This window comes from Oncorhynchus mykiss, chromosome 4 (assembly GCF_057628025.1).
Source record: "Oncorhynchus mykiss isolate SJ-2025 chromosome 4, ASM5762802v1, whole genome shotgun sequence".
NCBI classification, from domain to species: Eukaryota; Metazoa; Chordata; class Actinopteri; order Salmoniformes; family Salmonidae; genus Oncorhynchus; species Oncorhynchus mykiss.
The window spans coordinates 79,186,587-79,208,388 of NC_143025.1; the positions used below are offsets into that span (position 1 = coordinate 79,186,587).

A 21,802-nucleotide genomic window follows, 5' to 3' on the forward strand; every position below is an offset into this window, starting at 1 on the left:
ACGTCACCGCAATTGCGTCTAAATTAAACCAAACGGGAACATATTGAAGAGTTCATATGTAACCAATCATGTAGATACTCATGGCGCGGTATAAGGTGTGGCCCAGAGCTAAAAAGCTGATTCTGTTTACTGTCTACATCCAGCAGTTGAAACAGCAGGATGTATCATATGACATGTTTCTGTATGACAGGCAAACATTTACAATGATATTTGTATACAAAATCATAGGAAAGTATTTTATTCATGAATACGATTCCATAGGCTTTTTAAAAAAAAATAATAATAATGGTAGTGCCCTCAGCCTTATCTACGTCACACGTTGACACATGCGCACCGCCTACGCTCCGAAAGCCCTTTTTTGCATAGTGTTGAACGGCTAGCATCAACCGAGGTAAGGCCTGTGCAAATGTATTTAAAATATTGCATATTATACCCATTCGAGACTATATATAAGCTCGGAATAAGTACTTCACCATCCACGACGAATAATTATTTATTATATTGCCTTCTATTTAGCAAATCATATCGTTTTTCCGGAACCGCGTGCACCATGTGGCTAGCAAGTTTAGTTATGTGGTTGACTAGCTAATCAAACGACCATGGATGCGTAGCTATTCGTTAAGGTCGTAACTATAATACATCCTCGTGTTGCTGATTTGCAAATATATTGCCTGCCTAGGTATGTCTAAATGCAACTTTAGCTAGCTCGTCAACTTCCAAACCTTACAGCTATGCTCTGTCTTTGCAGTGAAGTGGTAGTTATTGGTTCCTAAATTGCCTATTTCTATTGATATCTTAACAGATGTGCCACCTAGGCAGACAATATATCAATGCGTAGTCATCCCTAGCGCAGTCGTAGTTGCTTTTTTAGAGCGGATTCAAGTCACATGTGGACCAATGACACCCAGTTTGCTGCCAACTGTTCTCATACTAAAAGCTAACGAACCATCTCTTCCTATCCACAGCATCAAGATGCAGCTCTTCTTGCGTGCCCAGAACACTCACACCCTTGAGGTGACCGGACAGGAGACCGTCAGAGAAATAAAGGTGAGAGGCTAAGCTTGGATAAAGCAATGATCATTGTGTTGTAATTGGTGTACTGTCTTGAGTCTACATTTCCACCAGGTCTTGTTACATTGTCTGGATTTGTCACATGCATGTAAATTGTTTGGATGTATCCATGTCTGGAGCAAACCAGTAAGTAAGTGTGTCTGTTGGGTTGTTTCAGCTCCATGTCCAGACTCTGGAGGGTCTCCTAGTGGAGGACCAGGTACTATTGCTGGACAGTTCCCCCTTGGAGGACTCTTCCTCTCTGGTGGACTGTGGCATCTCTGAGTACTGCACCTTGGAAGTGGCTGGCCGACTTCTGGGAGGTCAGTACTCGGGCAGCAGGTATCCTAGTGGTTAAGAGCACTGGGCCAGTAACCATAAGGTTGCTGGTTCAAATCCCTAAGCTGTCTAAGTGAAATCTGCTGATGTGCCCTTGAGCAAGGCACGTAGCCCCAATTGCTCTTGTAAGTGGCTTTGGATAAGACTAAAATGATGGAGAACCAAATACAGCTTGCTACAATGGTTTATGAGGTCCTGTACATGATCTCAATATGTGTCCTGATTTGAATACTTTGAAAATGTATCCTTCCTCCATTGAATAAAATCACAGCTATGAGAGGATTGGATTTTTGAAAGAAATAGGGTTGGAACCCTTGACCTTTTTCATATTTTGTTATGTCACAGCCTTATTCTGAAATGGATTAAATACATTTTTCCTCTATCTACACACAGTACCCTATAATGACAGAGCAAAAACTAGTTTTTAGACATTTTTAAATAATAAAAACATGTCTACTTTACATAAGTATACAGACACTTTGCTATGATACTTGAAATTGGGCACAGGCGCATCCTGTTTCCATTGATCATCCTTGAGATGTTTCTACAACTTGATTGGAGTGCACCTGTGATAAATTCAATTGATTTGGAAAGGCACACACCGGTCAAAATGAAGTCCCACAGTTGACAGTGCATGTCAGAGCAAAAACCAAGCCATGAGGTCAAAGGAATCTAAGACAGGATTGTGTCTGGGGAAGGGTACTGAAACATTTCTGCAGCATTGAAGGTCCCCAGGAACACAGTGGTCTCCATCATTCTTAAATGGAAGAAGTTTGGAATCACCAAGACTCTTCCTAGAGCTGGCCGCCCGGCCAAACTGAGCATTCGGGGGAGAAGGGTGTTGGTCAGGGAGCTGACCAAGAACCTGATGGTCACACTGACAAAGCTCCAGAGTTACTCTGTGGAGATGGGAGAATCTTCCAGAAGGACAACCATCTCTGCAACACTCCACCAATCACGTCTTTATGGTAGAGTGGCCAGGCAGAAGCCACTCCTTAGCAAAGGACAGCCTGCTTGGAGTTTGCCAAAAGGCACCTAAGGACTCACCATGAGAAACAATATTAGCTGGTCTGATGACACCAAGATTTAACTCTTTGGTCTGAATGCCAAGCGTCACGTCTGGAGGAAACCTGGCACCATACCTACGGTGAAGCATGGTGGTGGCAGCATCATGCTAAGGAGATGTTTTTCAGCGGCAGGGACTGGAAGACTAGTCAGGATTGAGGGAAAGATGGACAGAGTGAAGTGCAGAGAGATCCTTGATGAAAACCTGTTCCAGAGCACTCAGGACCTCAGACTGGGACAAAGGTTCACCTTCCAACAGGACAATGACCCTAAGCACACAGCCAAGACAACGCAGGAGTGGCTTCAGGACAAGTCTCTGAATGTCCTTGAGGGGCCCAGACAGAGCCCGGACTTGAACCCGCCCGAACATCTCTGGAGAGACCTGAAAATAGCTGTGCAGCGACGCTTCCCATCCAACCTGACAGTTCTTGAGAGGATCTGCAGAGAAGAATGGGAGAAACTCCCGAAATACAGGTGTGCCAAGCTTGTATCGTCATACCCAAGAAGAATCGAGGCTGTAATCGCTGCCAAAGTTGCTTCAACAAAGTACTGAGTAAAGGGTCTGAATACTTAAGAAAATGTAATATTAAATTGGTTTTATTTTTAATACATTGGCAAACATTTCTGAAAACCTGTTTTTGCTTTGTCATTATGGGGTATTGTGTGTAGATTTGATGGGGGGGGGGGGATTTATACATTTTAGAATAAGGCTGTAATGTAACAATGTGGAAAAGTCAAGGGGTCTAAATACAGTGCCTTGCGAAAGTATTCGGCCCCCTTGAACTTTGCGACCTTTTGCCACATTTCAGACTTCAAACATAAAGATATAAAACTGTATTTTTTTGTGAAGAATCAACAACAAGTGGGACACAATCATGAAGTGGAATGACATTTATTGGATATTTCTAACTTTTTTAACAAATCAAAAACTGAAAAATTGGGCGTGCAAAATTATTCAGCCCCCTTAAGTTAATACTTTGTAGCGCCACCTTTTGCTGCGATTACAGCTGTAAGTCGCTTGGGGTATGTCTCTATCAGTTTTGCACATCGAGAGTTTTCCCATTCCTCCTTGCAAAACAGCTCGAGCTCAGTGAGGTTGGATGGAGAGCATTTGTGAACAGCAGTTTTCAGTTCTTTCCACAGATTCTCGATTGGATTCAGGTCTGGACTTTGACTTGGCCATTCTAACACCTGGATATGTTTATTTTTGAACCATTCCATTGTAGATTTTGCTTTATGTTTTGGATCATTGTCTTGTTGGAAGACAAATCTCCGTCCCAGTCTCAGGTCTTTTGCAGACTCCATCAGGTTTTCTTCCAGAATGGTCCTGTATTTGGCTCCATTCATCTTCCCATCAATTTTAACCATCTTCCCTGTCCCTGCTGAAGAAAAGCAGGCCCAAACCATGATGCTGCCACCACCATGTTTGACAGTGGGGATGGTGTGTTCAGGGTAATGAGCTGTGTTGCTTTTACGCCAAACATAACGTTTTGCATTGTTGCCAAAAAGTTCGATTTTGGTTTCATCTGACCAGAGCACCTTCTTCCACATGTTTGGTGTGTCTCCCAGGTGGCTTGTGGCAAACTTTAAACAACACTTTTTATGGATATCTTTAAGAAATGGCTTTCTTCTTGCCACTCTTCCATAAAGGTCAGATTTGTGCAATATACGACTGATTGTTGCCCTATGGACAGAGTCTCCCACCTCAGCTGTAGATCTCTGCAGTTCATCCAGAGTAATCATGGGCCTCTTGGCTGCACCTCTGATCAGTCTTCTCCTTGTATGAGCTGAATGTTTAGAGGGACGGCCAGGTCTTGGTAGATTTGCAGTGGTCTGATACTCCTTCCATTTCAATATTATCGCTTGCACAGTGCTCCTTGATGTTTAAAGCTTGGGAAATCTTTTTGTATCCAAATCCGGCTTTAAACTTCTTCACAACAGTATCTCGGACCTGCCTGGTGTGTTCCTTGTTCTTCATGATGCTCTCTGCGCTTTTAACGGACCTCTGAGACTATCACAGTGCAGGTGCATTTATACAGAGACTTGATTACACACAGGTGGATTGTATTTATCATCATTAGTCATTTAGGTCAACATTGGATCATTCAGAGATCCTCACTGAACTTCTGGAGAGAGTTTGCTGCACTGAAAGTAAAGGGGCTGAATAATTTTGCACGCCCAATTTTTCAGTTTTTGATTTGTTAAAAAAGTTAGAAATATCCAATAAATGTCATTCCACTTCATGATTGTGTCCCACTTGTTGTTGATTCTTCACAAAAAAATACAGTTTTATATCTTTGTTTGAAGCCTGAAATGTGGCAAAAGGTCGCAAAGTTCAAGGGGGCCGAATACTTTCGCAAGGCACTGTAATTTCTGAATGCACTGTGCAACTCCATTCAAGATCAGCAGTTAACTAATGAATGCTCTGTCGAGGTCTCTTATTGTCATTTCCATTGCTGTATGTTCACTTGGGATAATCTCTTTGCTTTCTCTCCCCACCAGGAAAGGTCCACGGCTCCCTGGCCCGTGCCGGTAAAGTGCGGGGACAGACACCCAAGGTCAGCAGATACTTTCTGATATTTTTTAAACATACTCTTTATGACACTATGGTAGTTGGTTTTGTGGCAGTTGTTTCAAACTCTTTATAGTGGCTGGATTAGTGTCTGCTAAATAATGTATTTCTGCATAGTATGGACCATAGCACTGTCCCTCTATCACTCCAGGTTGACAAGCAGGAGAAGAAGAAGAAGAAGACTGGTCGTGCCAAGCGTCGCATCCAGTACAACAGGCGCTTCGTCAATGTTGTGCCCACCTTCGGCAAGAAGAAGGGCCCCAACGCCAACTCCTAAGAACCCCCCCCCTCCCCCCCTTCAAGAGAACGCTGAAAGGTTTTCCTCCTGTACAGAATAAAGATTTGCCTTGGACTAAATAATGATCTCATGTCTTGGGTGTTTCTGAATTTGAGATAAGTAAATTATATTATTAAAATGCCTATTAGAAACTATTGTTTGGGCAACATATTGACAAATTATTTGATACTTTCTTGTTCAGGGGTTTTTGAATCTGAGCCTGCAGTTCTGCTGGTTTTCTGTTCTACCTGATAATGGCTATAAATAGTCACACACTCCATATATAAATTCCCAGTGATTTATTGGGTCAATCACCAACGTGATTGGGTCAATCACCAGCAGTGATGCTGACCAACGTGTCAGCATCACTGCCTTCTTCAAGGTAATGTCTTGAATACAATGTAGACAATTTGTGCAACCAATGACAATAGTGGGGTGTGTCATTAAGTTAATTATTAATGAGTGAAGCTGTTAAACAATAGTTTATGGCGTGTTGAATATATTAGGTTATGTGGAAACATTGAATATTGTACATAATATTAGCGTCACCATTGTTTAATTCAATTTCACATTTGTTTCATATTTCTCAGGTTAAACTATGTACCCTGTGTAACAGGGTGAACATATTGGATGTACACTGATAAGCTGTAGAAAGAATATAATGTATAATACTTGTTCATAAAAGAGAGAATTGTTCATAAGGGCCTGGGATCAAAGTCAATATTTAAACCACATGCTCAATGCCTGTGTATTTGAGGGAGGAGATTGGATGGTTAGCTTTAACAAAGTGAGCTGCTACTGGATAGTCAATGTACTTTTTGAAATTGTATTTTTGTTTGTCCTACGTAGGCTTTCCCACATGAACAGGTGATGAGATAGATTTCACCCTTGATCTTGCATGAGATGATAATCCTAACGGATTTTTCGACCTGTATGTGGGTGTCTGAAGAAGGATGTTTTTATAGTGCTATTGCACTGCGCATGAGCCACATTTGTAATTTCCGGTTGGAATGGGTTTCAAGAGTGGCTCAGGGGGCATGTCAGATCTCACCAAGCTATGTCCAATATTGCGACCACACTTATAGACCAGCAGTGGGGGTTCCTTGAAGAGGTGTGCGATTTTTTTGTTGTTGTCTGATTGCAGAATATGCCAGTGCTTTTTCAGGATCGCTTTCATTTTCTCTGTGTTCGGGGAACAGTTTCACTCAATTCATTCTAATTAACTTTATGACGCACCCCTCACTATTATCATTGGTTGTACTGTTGTCTACATAACCTGGTTCAAGCATTCATGACATTTCCCTAAAGAAGGCAGTGATGCCGAAACATTGATTTACCCAATAAATGGGAGTTTATGGAGTGAGCGACTATTTTTTTTTATAGCTTATTCGCCGTTAGTCAGCACCTCTACATCAAATAATTATCTGGGTGTGTGCCAGCTCATGTTTTTTTATTCGACTATCCGATAATGGCACTCACCTCGGGTGCGTTGACAGGCAGCCCAATTCATGTTTTCACTAACTGGTATTTTGACCAATGTAGATCAGCTCTGAAAAATATCTGTGATTGGTGAATTTTTTAAAAAAATTTAATTTTTACCTTTATTTAACCAGGCAAGTCAGTTAAGAACAAATTCTTATTTTCAATGACGGCCTGGGAACAGTGGGTTAACTGCCTGTTCAGGGGCAGAACGACAGATTTGTACCTTGTCAGCTCGGGGGTTTGAACTCGCAACCTTCCGGTTACTAGTCCAACACTCTAACCACTAGGCTACCCTGGTAGACCAATTGGTGGAACAAAATGTCAGAATTGGTCTGCCGGTCTAAATGCAGCCATTTTGTACTAAGTTGATTTGAGGGGAAAGAAATGGAAGTGGAACTGACTTAAAGGTTGTCTAATGGCGTTTGGAAATGAATAAGGGATGTGGTCAAAACTGGTAATACCAACACCATATATTAAGAGTTCTGACAGCTGTCTAAAGTTTAAGTACACATGAACTGGGCTGGTTCAACACAACCGGTGCAGTTTGTGTTGTACTACACACCTTCAGGTGGGTGTTTAGAACCCCTTTTAGATGGCTGGGAGGACTGGTTCTGATTAGAACAGACATGCATGTCTGATTTCAAGAGCAGGAACTTACTTCCAAACCATTCACTACTGCCCAGTTCTGGACCATTCAAACACTGAAAGCACCCAATAAACAAGACCTGATGTACGTGTCAATTTAGTCTCCAAAATTGGTTTATTAATCTTTAAAAAAGGACATGCATGCAAAAGAACAAGAATAAACAGGAAGGCTTTCCTCTGCGGTGTGTAACTGTCAGGCAGGATGCCCCATCTGTACAGTGTTGTCCGGTCATCACTATCTTGCCATGCTGGAAAGGACAGAAGCATGGCACCTTCTCAACTCACCACAAATAACCCTGGTCTGTTCCTGCTTCAGACAATATGCCAAAACAATGATAAAAGGACTTGACTTAAGCAGAAAAAGACAAAACAACCAGACTAACCTTAAGAAGGGTTACTTTGGGATTCTGGCAATGAATCAGATGAACTGGTGGATACCACTTTTATGACTCAGTGTCCAGTCATCCTACCATCCCAGTGTTTAATTGCTATATTGTAATTACTTTGCCACCATGGCCTATTTATTGCCTTACCTCTTATCCTACCTCATTTGCACATGCTGTATATAGATTTTTCTACTGTATTATTGATTGAATGTTTGTTTATGCCATGTCTAACGCTATTGTGTCGAACTGCTTTGCTTTATCTTGGCCAGGTCGCAGTTGCAAATGAGAACTTGTTCTCAACTAGCCTACCTGGTTAAATAAAGGTGAAATAAAAAATAAATAAAATAAATGAAAGTTATGTAGTTTCATGAGCCAATGCTAACTAGTGTTAAACACATTCTAGTAGACGCCCATAGAATTCCAGTCATCGTGCCAAAACTAGTTAGTTTCTCGAGCCACTGCTATATTTAACTTCCTTCATACTGACAAAAACAAAAAAAGTATCCAAAAGTTAATCTGACTCTGGGGAAGTAGATAAATGGCCTTATTGCCAAAATCCCAAAGCATCCCATTAAATGTAAATTAAGACATATCACAGACTCCTTCAATGTTCTGACAAGGTTACAACCACTTCTGTCCTTTCGAGCATAGCCATCTAGTGACTACCATGTTTTCCCCGTCCACGGAGAGAAGGGCATGCTGGGTAGGATTCTGCCATTAATCGACGGCCACCAGCTCGACCTCGAAGATCAGCTTTGCGTTTGGTGGGATTCTGGTGGTGGGAGAGTTAAAGGGAAGCACACAGGAAACGTTTGCATATCGATTCAATGAGAGACATTCAACTGTTACAACTAAGAGTAAGTAGTTATAAATCTGGCTCAAATTCAATGAGTACCAACAAGGCTATGCTAGAGCCATTGTACAGGAGACGACTATGCTGAGGATTGGCAATCTTCCTGACCACCATTGGTGGTGTAAAACATACCATTAAAGCCAAGAGGGGTCACTTTCTGCCATCTCCTAATTAAAAATTAGCTCATGGTTCACATGATGTTAAAATGTAAAGGATACTTTGAATCAGGAAGTCCTTTCTTCCCGTAGGCCCATTCTGGTTCAATCTCCAGTTTGGCTGTCTCGCCTTTGCTCATCGTTAAGATACCTTCATCCCACTGTGGAAACAACCATTTCTCATGAGACAGTGAAAACTGTTACTTTTCATTTAACTTGGATTCTTCAAAACCCACAAGGAAATCAGAATTATTGCTAAATTGATGAAAGAGCACCATTAGCCATATAAATCAATATGTTACTAGTATAATACAGTATCTCTATGTCTTACCCCTTTGATGACCCGGCCCAGGCCAACTTTGAAGCTAAGTGGCTTGCTCTGTTTCTTCTTTCTGGCAGCTGCAGAGGGGAGGACAGAGGAAACAGTAGAATCACTATTGGTATTACTGAGAGAAAGGTAATTGAGATAAAGTGACAGTGACAATACGTGTGTGAGAGAGACCAAGAGGATGAAGTTGTGTATCAGATAGTAAGAGAGAATGCATGCGTTTGAGTGAGTGCGACAGAAGTATGAGAAGAAAACATACTTGCAGGGATGTTGGTGTCAAACACTGTGCCATCCTCCAGGGAGCCAGTGTACCAACAGCTCACATTGTCTCCCTTCTTAGGGAAGTTAGTCTTGTCACCTTTCTTCAGCACAGACTTGAAGAACTTAGGAGGACCCTGGGAATTGCAATACATAAGTGACCATTAGAGAGTACAATTCTGACAAACTGAATATAGTGGAGCAGTAAATTGTACTTGTTAAACTTAAATGCAAAATACAGGACTTTTATCCTGATGCTTATTTCAGTGGGAAGTGCTTATTCATACGTTTTTCAAACACGGGTTGTGTACATACCTCATCAACGACTTCCACAACTTCTTTTGGCTTGTCGTCGATCTTCACATTTTTCACATGCTCCGTCACATCTTCAATGGGTTCTGAACCTAAAAATCTCTGTTGGTTGGACAAACAAAATACATTACAGGTATTCATTATTTAAATTTGAAACCTTGTGTCATTTGCTTCTGAAAATAGATATCACATTGAATCCATTCACGTGGTCCACCCTACCTTGCTCTCAAACAAATCGTTGTATGCAATAATTAGTTGCTCCTTCTTTGCCGTTTTTGCAACATTCTTGATATTTCCCATCAGCTTGTGTTCTGCAAGAAACTGGAAGAGAGAAGTCACTACGTCAGAAGAGAGTAGTAGTTTTGCCATGAACGGAATGAATGACAACTTAAGTAATTTTGTGCACCTGCATTATTTCCAAAATCTGGCAACAAACACTTTCATGCGTAGCTGCCCCCCCGTTGCCACAAAAATATATACTTCACATAGGCCCAAAGGCTGGAAATGTTTTACTTAAAATATTTAGCCTTATCCATGTGAACTTGACACGGCATGATAAGCACAATGAATGATACTAGCTAGTAAAGACCTGCATACAACGCTGAACTACTACATGCTAGGCTAACAAGCTAGCGTCAAGCTAAATTGGAAGCGGTTCGCCAATGCGGAGGTAAACTGATCTCACCATGCGTGCGCTCTAAAAGTAAGCAATGGCATTTCAGTGAGCGCTGTCACACCAATGGATGGATGGATGAAACATAAAACATACCGAATGGGCAGCATTGTCCTGAATGAACTTAATAATGTCTTTTTTGGGTAGATCATCACTTTTTAGCTGTTCATCGCTCCACTCTCTGGTCAATTCAGCCGCCATTTTACAAGGCGCACTGCTGAACTTTCACCTCCGCTATGTAAGGATTGGGGAGGCGCGATGCCTTTACCGTTTTTCCTTGCCTTGGTCAGAGAGGAAGGGGAGAGCTGGGCCCAAAATCAATCTTCTCCAACAGGTGGCGTTTTTTCTCTCATCAAGTGAGAAGTTATTGTATGGAGGTCAATGACAGTGTCGAATTTGGTTTAACAAAAAAATTTAATGACTTATTTGCTAGGTGTGGCTTATTTGATCGAATATAAGTTTCGTAATACTTAGGTTGTTACGAGTGTACTGGTAACGACATCCCGGTAACTTTGAGAAATATACACTTTATATTAGAGATGTGCCTGTCGTTCACATGTCTATCTGCCCTCTAAATCTACTAGAATGGTCCCACCAGATCTGGCCTCCTCCTGATTTACCTTCCATTTTTTAAGAAATTTCTAATTTCTTCCACCCTAGCCAAATTTCCTCATCTGCTTGCCATTGTGCCTCCCTTATATCAGTGTTTTGGTACTTCTCTTACTATGTTTTTCCACTCGACGTAAATTGAGTATGTGGTATGCGTATTGGTCATAGTATGGATAGAGTTAGTATGCCAAAAGTTCCAGAATGTCGTACTAAATCGCCAAATTCCGAAGTATAAAAGCAGTGGACACGATTTCCGTGCTTTTAGGGCCCATAAATGAAATTCTGCAGAAAATGGGCGTGGCTTCACGTTTTCAGATTTGAAGTAAACGGCGTAAAATATTGCTTTAACTAATTATGACAAATGTTGAGCAATGTAATAAAGTTATGACATTTCAAATAAGTTATGTTGGCTGACAATTTGTTAGCTACACTATCCTTACGAACTGCATAGAACTACAGTAGTATTTTTGTTAGTTGGCTACTAATACAAGGAACTTGCCAGGCAGTAACGTAACTATAATATAACTAATTACCCAACATTTATTTTCATAATTATTCACGTCATTCTTAGCTAAGTGGTGTAGTGGTTGTGAGTTCTCAATGGACTCCGATTTCAGAGCACTCTCGTCTGTTTGCCAGAGCGCAGAATAATTGATGGATTTACGAATGCTCAACACCCGTTGAATATGTGAACGTCCGTAAAAAAATTAATTAAAAAAACGTCATTAAATTGTTGCCAGCTGTACAGTTACAGTCACTAACGCTCTGGATAACATGACAACTGCCTAACCAGCTCTGATAGGGCGAGTAAAATTGTCAGAGTGAGGTGTTCTCTAATTTATGTCTGGAAATAGTTAGCCAACTTTAGCCAGTTGGCTTGACCGCGGTTGTGAGGCCAGAACGCTCGGATCAACCCTCCTCCTTCGAGGGTGGCTGTCGATGTGTGCAGAGGCGAGGAGAGGGACGGAGGCTACACTGTTACACTCTGAACACGCAGAGAGCGAAACGCTTTGCATTTAGGAATGGCCAATCTGACAAAACTCTGGATTTACGAACACCCAGAGCATAGTTTTGCGTGCTCTGGCACTCCAGATTGAATTTACAACACATCCGAAATCGTAAAATGTCTAGCTATTCATTTGTTACGCTAACAAGCTAACTAGAGGTTGCATATCAACAGCATCAATTTACGGTAGACAGTCACCGCGGTAGTATGCTCAAATGAAAGCATACTGTTCGTTTACAGTATGCTAAAATTAACTAATATTATGTAGTATGTTAGTATGGGTATTTGAACACAGCTTGTATCCTGCCCTCTATCCACCATTCTTAGTGACAACACAATTGGTAGGTGAATCGTTTGTCTAGATCTGCAATAGGCTAGCAATCATACCACACATTAAATCTTTCAAAGCTGCATGAGTTTTTAATAGGAATCCACAAAAACAAATAGGAATTGCTGATATGCAGCGGAGAGGCCAGGTGCATCATTGCGCATATATTGGACTCGCTAAATGTACAGTAGCCCTTATCCAGCTATCCAGTTAGCTAATCACTCATTCAAATAACTCCGTGGGAAGCAGGGTTCCGTTTTGGAAGTTTACGTGAATCACAGTGTGAAACTGCAACAAACACAAAAATACATGTTGTTTTCAGTTACAGTAGTATAGAGCACAGAATGTCTTCCACAATAACTGCACTAAATGTATGAAATAAGGAATAAGAGTACTCAATTTGGAGCCAAATATAAAATAAAGTTACTAGAACACAACCTTATGCTTGATATTACTCAGATAGGTATCCCTAGGGAGAAATAGTATTGAAGCTAATGCAAAGTAGCTAAATCAATTATTCATATTTTACATTTATCTTGTGTTAATAACACAATAACACAGACATTGCGTCATACAAAGCTAATAAAGGCTGTTGAAGGATTGTAACTACTCTGTCACACTTGCACATCTTACACATTGCTTCACTTCTGAACCTGCTTCCATGACACAAACAGGTAAATTCTAGACTCCCGAACTTAAACTTCCACTAGGGGGTGCTAAACTACTAACAGGTCCAGAACACTCCCCGCCTGGGGTCTTTAACGATCCCACATAAACCTAACTGTGACCACTGAGGTCTTCCAAAGAACGAAGGAGAACCACTTCGGAAATAGGCAGAGAGAATACCTTCATAGTTGCCTCCTTGACAATTCTCACATTGACTTTCCTCACCATCCCATCCCGGCTGGGAAGGGTCTTTACAACGATGGCCATAGGTCATTTATTTTCTGTCCTTCATTAAGACAACATCCCCTTCTTTAAGATCTGGCCTCTTGTCCTGCCACTTGCGTCGGCTCTGCAGCGTGCAGAGATACTCCTTCCCCCACCTGTTCCAAAAGGTGTCCGCTAGACTTTGTACCTGCTTCCACTCTTGCTTGTAGAGTTCTACTTCCCCGAACTTGCCTGGTGGAGGAGGGGGGACGCAAGTCTTCTGGGTCAAGAGCATAGCTGGAGTGGGGATGAGGGGTGATTCAGACATTGCGTCATACAAAGCTTATAAATAAGGATGTTGAAGGATTGTAACTACTCTGTCACACTTGCACATCTTACACATTGCTTCCCTTCTGAAACGGCTTCCTGTCACATGACACAAGCAGGTAAATCATAGGCTGCTTAAATTCAACTGCCACTAGGGGGTGCTAAACAACTAACAGGTCCAGAACAGCACATGAAAGAACAGTGAAGACATGAGACATCCACCTCAAAAAGCTCCCCTATTGATTGTGTCTTCATGCAATGAATACTTGCATTATTGTTTACAAGTGAGTACAACATTCTACTCTAGGCTGCAGTGAAAATGTAATTTGAATAACAATGAAAAGCCTTGTGATTTGAATGTTTAATTCCATTTGGATCAGTTGTAAGTCTACTCTCTGCAGTTTATAAGGTCTACAAAGGTACAGTAGCAGCTCAGTCTGGCTGTATTTTTACTTCTCATCCTGAGATATACTGTCTGTTACAGATCATCCTTCTCCCAAGTCGTCCTATAATAATGTGGCCACGTTCTGTGGCCGCTATTCCTTGTGCACCTTGAACCTAACGCTTCAATAGCCTTTAGCCTAAATATTTAGAATTGAACATCTAAACTGTATTACCTTTTATATGTGGCATAAACACAACCAGTCACAATGTTTTAATCTGATAAGGTTACTTAGGTTAAAAGTCTCCTGTAGGCTTGTACACATTTGTCCAAATTATAATTCCAGCCGCCTACTTGCTGTATTTCTGTATTTTGATAGTTATATATCTTGAAAACTTGATTGCGAACATGCAAAACATGTTGGGACTATATCAACAATTGACTAATGAAATAAATGCCAAAACATAGTTTTTGGATGGAGTTTTCCTTTAACCAGGTTTCCATCCAACCTTTTTATGTGAGTAAAGTACATGTTGGATAAAAAATGTCAACACATTATGGGAATGCATGCAGTTTATTAGGCTACAGATGAAATAATTGATGATGAACTTCACAAGGTGGTGAATGTGCATGGTAATGAGCTTGATGGTCCTTTCAGTAAATATCAAGGGTATTTTTCTGTTGACATTATGATAGATGCTTAGCGGCCATTTGACAAATGAAAATAATCTCGCACTTTTGTCCATAATAATCTCATCATGTAGGCTTTACCAGCACTATATCAGCGAGCTGTTGACTAAAACGCAAGTGACAATACCAGAGTGAGCATCAGTAGGCCTAGAGTTAAAAATGGGATGGAAACCTATTTAACTCATTTTTTATTTGTTCAGCAAAAGTCATTTTTATGTACGCTATCTATAGGCTACACAATATCACACTCAATTCGTGCAAATATGTGTCACGTCTGCTCCCGCTCTTCTCCCCCTGGCGCTGCCCTGATCACGCACTCCTACCATCTAATACGCACACCTGCCTTCCCTCATCACGCGCATCAGCAATATTGGACTCACCTTGACTCATTCATCACCTGTTTATTTCCTCCCCTATATTTGTCAGTTCCCTTGCGCTGTTCCCTGCTGCTGCATTAATTGTTTTTGTCTGTATTACCCGTGTGCTGACGCTGTTACTGTCTCGTTCCATGTCTGTTCTATATGAAATGTTTTACTCCCCGTACCTGCTTCGTCTCTCCAGTGTCATGTTATGTGACAATATGCATTTATAATAAGTATTTAATCAGATTTTGTGCGTTTTTGTGTGGCTTAATTTGTAGGAAAAGTCACACATTCTTGTGCGACTTAATTCATAGAAAAATACACGTTTTGGGGGAAAACTTCGGAACAATCTTTTGAAAGTTATTGGAGCAATGCATTTTAGGCAATGGTGTTCTACACTGCCTTTTTTATGTCCCACATTTAGTTTAATAATCAACCAAGTTGTCACCGAAAGACTTGTAATATAATAGTAGCCTTACGTTTTTATTTTTATTAATGACAATGGCCTTTTCTATGGTTGTTTTTCGTTTATACTTTGGCATATTATAATTATTATAATTTCCCATCCAAAAAAATGTGTCCCCATTACCCAATCAAATACCTTCATCGATACCAATACAAACAACAAATCTGTATTTTTCTCCAATCTGGCAACCCCTGTAAAATTCGACATAGCCTTGTATAAAATTCATTTTGAGGAAAATTGTGTAATGTGTAATGCTCACAAGGAATATGGAATGCGTTATGAAGAAAATCGTGTAGGCCTATTGTTACTTACAGAGAAAAGGGGCCTTTCTGACAACAAGTGCACCAGTATTCCAAAGTATCAAGCAAAAACAAGCATAGAAAACAGTATTTGCATTAATAAAATCAAAAACTACGTAAAGCTACTATTATATTATAATTATTTCGGTGACTACTTGGTTGATTAACAATATTGGGTTGTTAACAGGTCTAAAAAACTATACATAAATAAATGGGGCGGCAAGTAGCCTAGAGGTTAGAGTGTTGGGCCAGTAACCGAAAGGTTGCTATATCAACTCCCCGAGCTGACAAGGTAAAAATCTGTCGTTCTGCCCCTGAACAAGGCAGCTAACCCACTGTTCCCCGGTAGGTTGTCGTTGTAAACAAGAATTAGTTCTTATCTGACTTGCCTAGTTAAATAAAATAAAAAACGTGGGACACAAAAAAAGGCAACGTTGAATAAACAAATAACTTTAAAAATATTGTTCAGAAGTTTGCCCACCAAAAATGTATTTTCCTACGAATAAAGTCGCACAACAACGTACAGAAACGCACAAAATCTGGTGAACATATTTGCAGGAATTGAGTGTGAGATCTTGTTGAACGTTCAGATTTTTTTGCTCTTTACTTGAAATGTTAGGATTTCTTGTGATCACAACAAAACTAATTATTTTGCTCAAATAGTGGTATAATTAAATTGTGTTTTCTTTGAAAAGACGGGCCTGGCTGAGAATAGAACATTCTTTTTTTCTGCCTGAGTGTGGCGTAGTTTACCATAATCTTCGGGATTATTTTGGGACCAGAACAAAACTACTTATTTTACTCAACTAGAGATTTAAATGAATAGTGTTTCTTTAAAAATATGGGCCTGGCTGATGTAACAGTATAACTTTAGACCGTCCCCTCGCCCATACCCGGGCGCGCTAGCCGTTTCACATCCGTTACACTGACATGGACTGTTTCCTCACCTTATTATTCTTGTGGCTATCCATGGTTGATAGTTATTTACGAGGTAACAAGATGTGAAAACAAGGTTTGAAGCAATAGACACCTTATTTTACTCAACTGAAGATTTAAATAAATGGTGTTTCTTTGAAAACTTGGACCTGGCTGGCATGAAAAATAAATTAAGGGGAAAGGATATACAGACACAGAGGCTGACAATCTTTCTGCACATCTCTCTATTTACAGTGCTGGCTGCCATGGTTTACACAAACGCAGGACATTGATGCAACCTGAATTGACTCAGAAAAGTAACATAAGTAGGTTTACAGTATCACAATGAGGTGTGTGTGTTAGTCAGATTATCCAGTGTCCACAGCAACACTATTGAAAATAAGAATTTGTTCTTAACTGACTTGCCTGGTTAAATAAAGGTAAAATAAAAATAAATAAAAATTGATTATTCTCTACCCCCAGTGCATGTGGTGTACTATGGTCTTAGCCATGCTCTCACTAACCCTCCTCATCTTTTCTCTGTCTCCCTTGCCGGGGGGACTGAAGACACCCTGGCCTGACACCTGGAAGTGCCTGGCCCAATCTTACCTGGCTCACCTCTACCTGCTACCCGACTGTTACTTGAAAGTCCACAATGAACCTGTACAGCTCTAGATCCATTGTCTTACCTACTACTGCAACAACTTGTGTCAATTATAATTGATCTTTCATCTCTCAGTGTTTCATAATTTTCCTTCAATTCGCAAGAGGCTGAATGTATCTCACCGGAGAAAGCATCCAAGCAAGCGAAACAGCGCCCCTCTCTCTGTTTATGTGTAGGCCATTTATCTGATGCTGCCTGGTCCAAAAGAGCAAAAACATTGTTGCTGCCCATAGCATTGAATGCAAGCGAAGCCAGCAGCATTTGGCCTCCCTAGATAGTAAACATAATAGCCAATCAGCGTTGAGCTAAACTGAGAGAGCTCAACTATGAATGGTCCTGGCGCACCAAAGAAAAGTGTCAAGGTAAAGCAGTTTAGATTTGGCATCACTCTAATCTCATCACATCAAGAGCATACGTTATTGGCAGAAACTCACTGTGCATCTCGTTGGGTTGTTGTCCTCCGGTGGCTAGCTAGCTAAAATGGGCCCTTTCCTAAATTAGCCATGGATGGAGAGAGGGATTTGGACTTGTGGTTTTACTTAATAATTATACATACTGGCCAATGATTATAACAGCTATTCTGATCCAACCATAAATTCATATATTGTGCCCCTGGCCTGAGAGGATAGATGTTCAATATGTAGCCACACGCACACGAACACGAACACACACACACACACACACACACACACAAATCAGAACAATGGACAGCCACATCATTAGTTTATGTTGATTGTTGAAGTAGTTTTTGGTATATTTTAGTTGTCACTGTGTAAGACGAAGCATAGGTGATTTGATTATGTTGAAATGTTTAAGTTGAAATGGTGCTGAAATAGTGGAGGCAGCTCCTGTTTTCTTTGCGACTTGCTGTAACTCTCTGTGGTTCTAAATCAACAGTTGTTTAGTGGTCTGAAATGTAAAAAGCATGAACTTTGCTTGACATGTCATGTACAGTAACTGTTTGTTATATGCAATATGCTTTGTGGACTTCACAGGACAGAGGTTGCTGTCTGGTTTTATACTGCAACTGCCTTCTTATTGCCTCGGCTTTAGACCTATATATCACGGTGGCAAGGGATATGAACTAACAGGTTATAGAGCAAACAACACAATTATCACAACACATACAGTAGGTTGTAATATGGCTATGTGTTTCTGGCTTGGCTTCCCCAGTGATTTTACCCACGCACCGCTACTGATTTGCTATTTAATGTAACAGTTTTTGTGACAAAACTTTCGGTAGAGTTGAAAATGCGATGGAAACACAATGAACTTTAGATTTTTATTTGGTACATGAAAACTTAATCGAAAAATGACATTTTGTGTGCAATATGTCATCATGCACTGGTTTTTATCAGCAACGAGATTTTAGAATATTCGCATGAAAATCTGTCACCAATTGGATGGAAACCTAGCTACTGGTTGTAACCAGATAATCCCAATAATGTAGGTAGTAAATGATACCCACCTCTAGTATGCCCCTCTCTGGTATGCAACGTTGTTGTTTCCTTGTTTACTACTCGAAGATAATTTACTGATGAAGTCAAAAACGAAATGATCTCAAATATATTAGCATAACTGGGCTACACAGAACCATGGCGGACCTATACTAAAATTAGATGCTTTCCCTCATATTAAAACACGTCCCAGTGCAACATGCCTAGCTAGCTCTGCCCACTGGGACGTGGTTTACGGAGCGCTCTCTGAAATAAACGCTAGTATCGCTGTATTCCAAAGGATCGAGTTCTCTCTCCACGCTGGTCTAGCAATGGTTCTGTACTGCTGCTGCTCATTTCATGGCAAAGTTTGCAAATAACAAATAGTAGATACAAATAATATACTTACTCATGATATACTACTACCAGGTAATCCAACTTTGCAGTTTACATTTAATTGAGAAGGTTTTCAACCCACAACGTTTATCACATCAACTGGCTACACACGGAGTCATAGACAAATGTGCGCACCACACAGATAGGTGCAATATTACTGGATACTAATTAGAAAACATTGAGTTAGGTTTGGCTTTTGAAGCCAATAGTGGCTAACCAGGGGATGGATAATGTCAATGTTGCGTTGATTATGTAGACACCCCTTCAAATGAGTGGATTTGGCTATTTCAGCCACACTATGCTAGAGCTGCCTGGTCAACTGTAAGTGCTGTTATTGTGAACTGGAAAAGTCCAGGAGCAACAACAGCGCAGCTGCGAAGTGGTAGGCCACACAAGTTTACAGAACAGGACAGCCGAGTGCTGAAGCGTGTAAAAACTGCCTGTCCTCGGTTGCAACACTCACTACCGAGTTCCAAACTGACTCTGGAAGCAACGTCAGTACAAGAACTGTTTGTTGGGAGCTTCATGAAATGGGTTTCCATGGCCAAGCAGCCGCACACAAGTCTAAGATCGTCATGAGAATGCCAAGCGTCGGCTGGAGTGGTGTAAAGCTCGCCGCCATTGGACTCTGGAGCAGTGGAAACGCGTTCTCTGGAGTGATGAATCACACTTCACTATGGCAGTCCGAATGACGAATCTGGGTTTAGCGGATGCCAGGAGAACACTATCTGCCCCAATGCATAGTGCCAACTGTAAAATTTGGTGGAGGAGGAATAATGGTCTGGGGCTGTTTTTCATGGTTGGGGCTAGGCCCCTTAGTTCCAGTGAAGGGAAATCTTAACGCTACAGCATACAAAAACATTCTAGACGATTCTGTGTGTCCAACTTTGTGGCAACAGTTTGGGGAAGGTCCTTTCCTGTTTCAGCACAAAGCAAGATTGGTGTGGAAGAACTTGACTGGCCTGCACAGAGTCCTGACCTCAACCCCATCGAACACCTTTGGGATGAATTGGAATGCCGACTGTGCGCCAGGCGTAATCGCGCAACATCAGGACCCGACCTCACTATTTCTCGTGGCTGAAAAGGAAACAAGTCCCCGCATCTAGTGGAAAGCCTTCCCAGAAGAGTGGAGGCTGTTATAGCAGCAAAGGGGGGACCAACTCCATATTAATGACTATGATTTTGAAATGAGATGTTCGACTAGCAGGTGTCCACATACTTTTGGTCATGTAGTGTTTCTGCTGGGATGGTGTAAATAAAACTAGGCTGCATTACACACTGCAATGGATATTCCAACCCTGAGCCCGGCCTGCTCAACTCTCGCTGATCAAAAACGTTTTTGTGTGCTGCCTAACCAATGGTGGTGCTGTGTAGGCCTACAGTGGCAGTTCAGGAGGAGAGTCAAAGGCTTCATCCTGAATTTTTTTGTTGATTAGGCCTAGTCTTGCGTGCGGACTAGCCTAACCTATGTTTGTTCAGTTTGAGGAGAGCGCAAAGATGAGGAGGAGGATCAGAGGTCAACTTTGAAAGCTTGCAACTACTATAATAGATTTGATTAAAAACAATATGTTTCTTGCCCATGATTTAGGGCCTATTTATCAGAGTTATTGACCTCAAAATAAGCCAGATTCAAGTAACTCACATTGTGGTGTTGACACTTGAAGCAGCAGCCGCGGCACAATCAATCGGAAATGGACAGCTCATGGTGCTGAACGTAGGCAAATTCGAGGGACTACCTGTTTGACAGACAAACTTAGGCTATAGGATCCTATATCCATAGATTTGTCAGCCATTTCCCTCACCCACCATGCACTCTCAGAGGTGGAAAAATTACTAAATTGTCATGCATGAGTAAAAGTAAAGATACCTTAATATAAAATAACTCAAGTAAAAATGAAAGTAACCCAGTAAAATACTACTTGAGTAAAAGTCTAAAAGTATCATATTTCAAAAGTCCTTAAGTACAGTGGTGGAATAAGTATTCAAATGTCATACTTGAGTAAAAGTACAAAGTAAAAGTAAATGCTATACATCAAATTCCTTATATTTAGCAAACCAGATGGCACAATTTCCTTTTTTATTATTTTTTAAATTTATTTTTACATTCAGGGGCACACTCTAACACTCAGACATAATTTACAAAGGAAGCATTTTTGTTTAGTGGGTCCACCAGATCAGAGGCAGTAGGGATGACCAGGGTCGTTCTCTTGATAAGTGTGTGAAATTGACCTTTGTCCTGTACTGCTATGCATTCAAATTGTAACTTGTGTACTTGTGGGTGTCAGGGAAAATGTATGGAGTAAAAGTACATCATTTTCTTTAGGAATGTAGTGAAGTAAAAGCTGTCAAAAATATAAATAGTAAAGTAAAGTACAGATACCCAAAAAAACGACTTAAGTTGTACTCAAAATTATTTTTACTTAAGTACTTTATACCACTCGTTAAATAGCCGACCTCCGTGTCAGTGAAGGTGTTAAGTTAAAACCAAGACTCGTATTAAGCGGGTATGAGATGGTATGCCATAGGCCTAGTTCTTTTTTTAAGAAGAAATTGGCTAAAGTCACAGGCCTACCCCTTGTTAGCTTAAGATTTAGAAGAAAATAAAACGGATCCGATTATATAAAGCAGTGGTCACCAACCTTTTCTGTGTCAAGATC

The 21,802-nt window shown here is 40.8% G+C and overlaps 2 protein-coding genes across 4 annotated transcripts; one reads left to right on the plus strand and one right to left on the minus strand.

Moving 5' to 3' along the window:
- The first annotated feature begins 353 nt into the window (after positions 1–353).
- Positions 354–5,383, plus strand: LOC110522472 (ubiquitin-like FUBI-ribosomal protein eS30 fusion protein). 2 transcript variants are annotated; one of them, XM_090233107.1, is made up of 5 exons: positions 354–391; positions 966–1,047; positions 1,229–1,392; positions 4,957–5,012; positions 5,178–5,383. In XM_090233107.1, the coding sequence occupies exons 2-4, from the start codon at positions 973–975 to the stop codon at positions 4,988–4,990; spliced, it is 273 nt and encodes a 90-aa protein (XP_090089233.1). In that variant the 5' UTR covers positions 354–391; positions 966–972; the 3' UTR covers positions 4,991–5,012; positions 5,178–5,383. The 2 variants fall into 2 exon arrangements, with proteins under 2 accessions (XP_090089233.1, XP_021456572.1); XM_021600897.3 differs by having other exon boundaries at positions 1,229–1,373.
- Positions 5,384–7,526: 2,143 nt separating this feature from the next.
- On the minus strand, positions 7,527–13,652 carry LOC110522471 (FKBP prolyl isomerase 3). 2 transcript variants are annotated; one of them, XM_021600896.3, is made up of 7 exons: positions 13,185–13,652; positions 9,942–10,043; positions 9,726–9,824; positions 9,412–9,547; positions 9,156–9,223; positions 8,888–8,985; positions 7,527–8,588 (listed from the first exon to the last, which is right to left on the minus strand). In XM_021600896.3, the coding sequence occupies exons 1-7, from the start codon at positions 13,269–13,271 to the stop codon at positions 8,534–8,536; spliced, it is 645 nt and encodes a 214-aa protein (XP_021456571.3). In that variant the 5' UTR covers positions 13,272–13,652; the 3' UTR covers positions 7,527–8,533. The 2 variants fall into 2 exon arrangements, with proteins under 2 accessions (XP_021456571.3, XP_021456570.1); XM_021600895.3 differs by lacking the exon at positions 13,185–13,652 and adding an exon at positions 10,492–10,768.
- Positions 13,653–21,802: the final 8,150 nt, after the last annotated feature.

Excerpts from the sequence above, each read along its gene's own strand:
- LOC110522471 (XM_021600895.3), bottom strand. The coding sequence starts at position 10,596 with ATGGCGGCTGAATTGACCAGAGAGTGGAGCGATGAACAGCTAAAAAGT. Across the intron at positions 9,548-9,725 it reads TTGTGGAAGTCGTTGATGAG|GGTCCTCCTAAGTTCTTCAA; the intron begins GTATGTACACAA and ends TGCAATTCCCAG. Across the intron at positions 9,224-9,411 it reads TGACACCAACATCCCTGCAA|CTGCCAGAAAGAAGAAACAG; the intron begins GTATGTTTTCTT and ends TCCCCTCTGCAG.
- LOC110522472 (XM_021600897.3), top strand. The coding sequence starts at position 973 with ATGCAGCTCTTCTTGCGTGCCCAGAACACTCACACCCTTGAGGTGACC. Across the intron at positions 1,048-1,228 it reads AGACCGTCAGAGAAATAAAG|CTCCATGTCCAGACTCTGGA; the intron begins GTGAGAGGCTAA and ends GGGTTGTTTCAG. Across the intron at positions 1,374-4,956 it reads GGCTGGCCGACTTCTGGGAG|GAAAGGTCCACGGCTCCCTG; the intron begins GTCAGTACTCGG and ends TCTCCCCACCAG.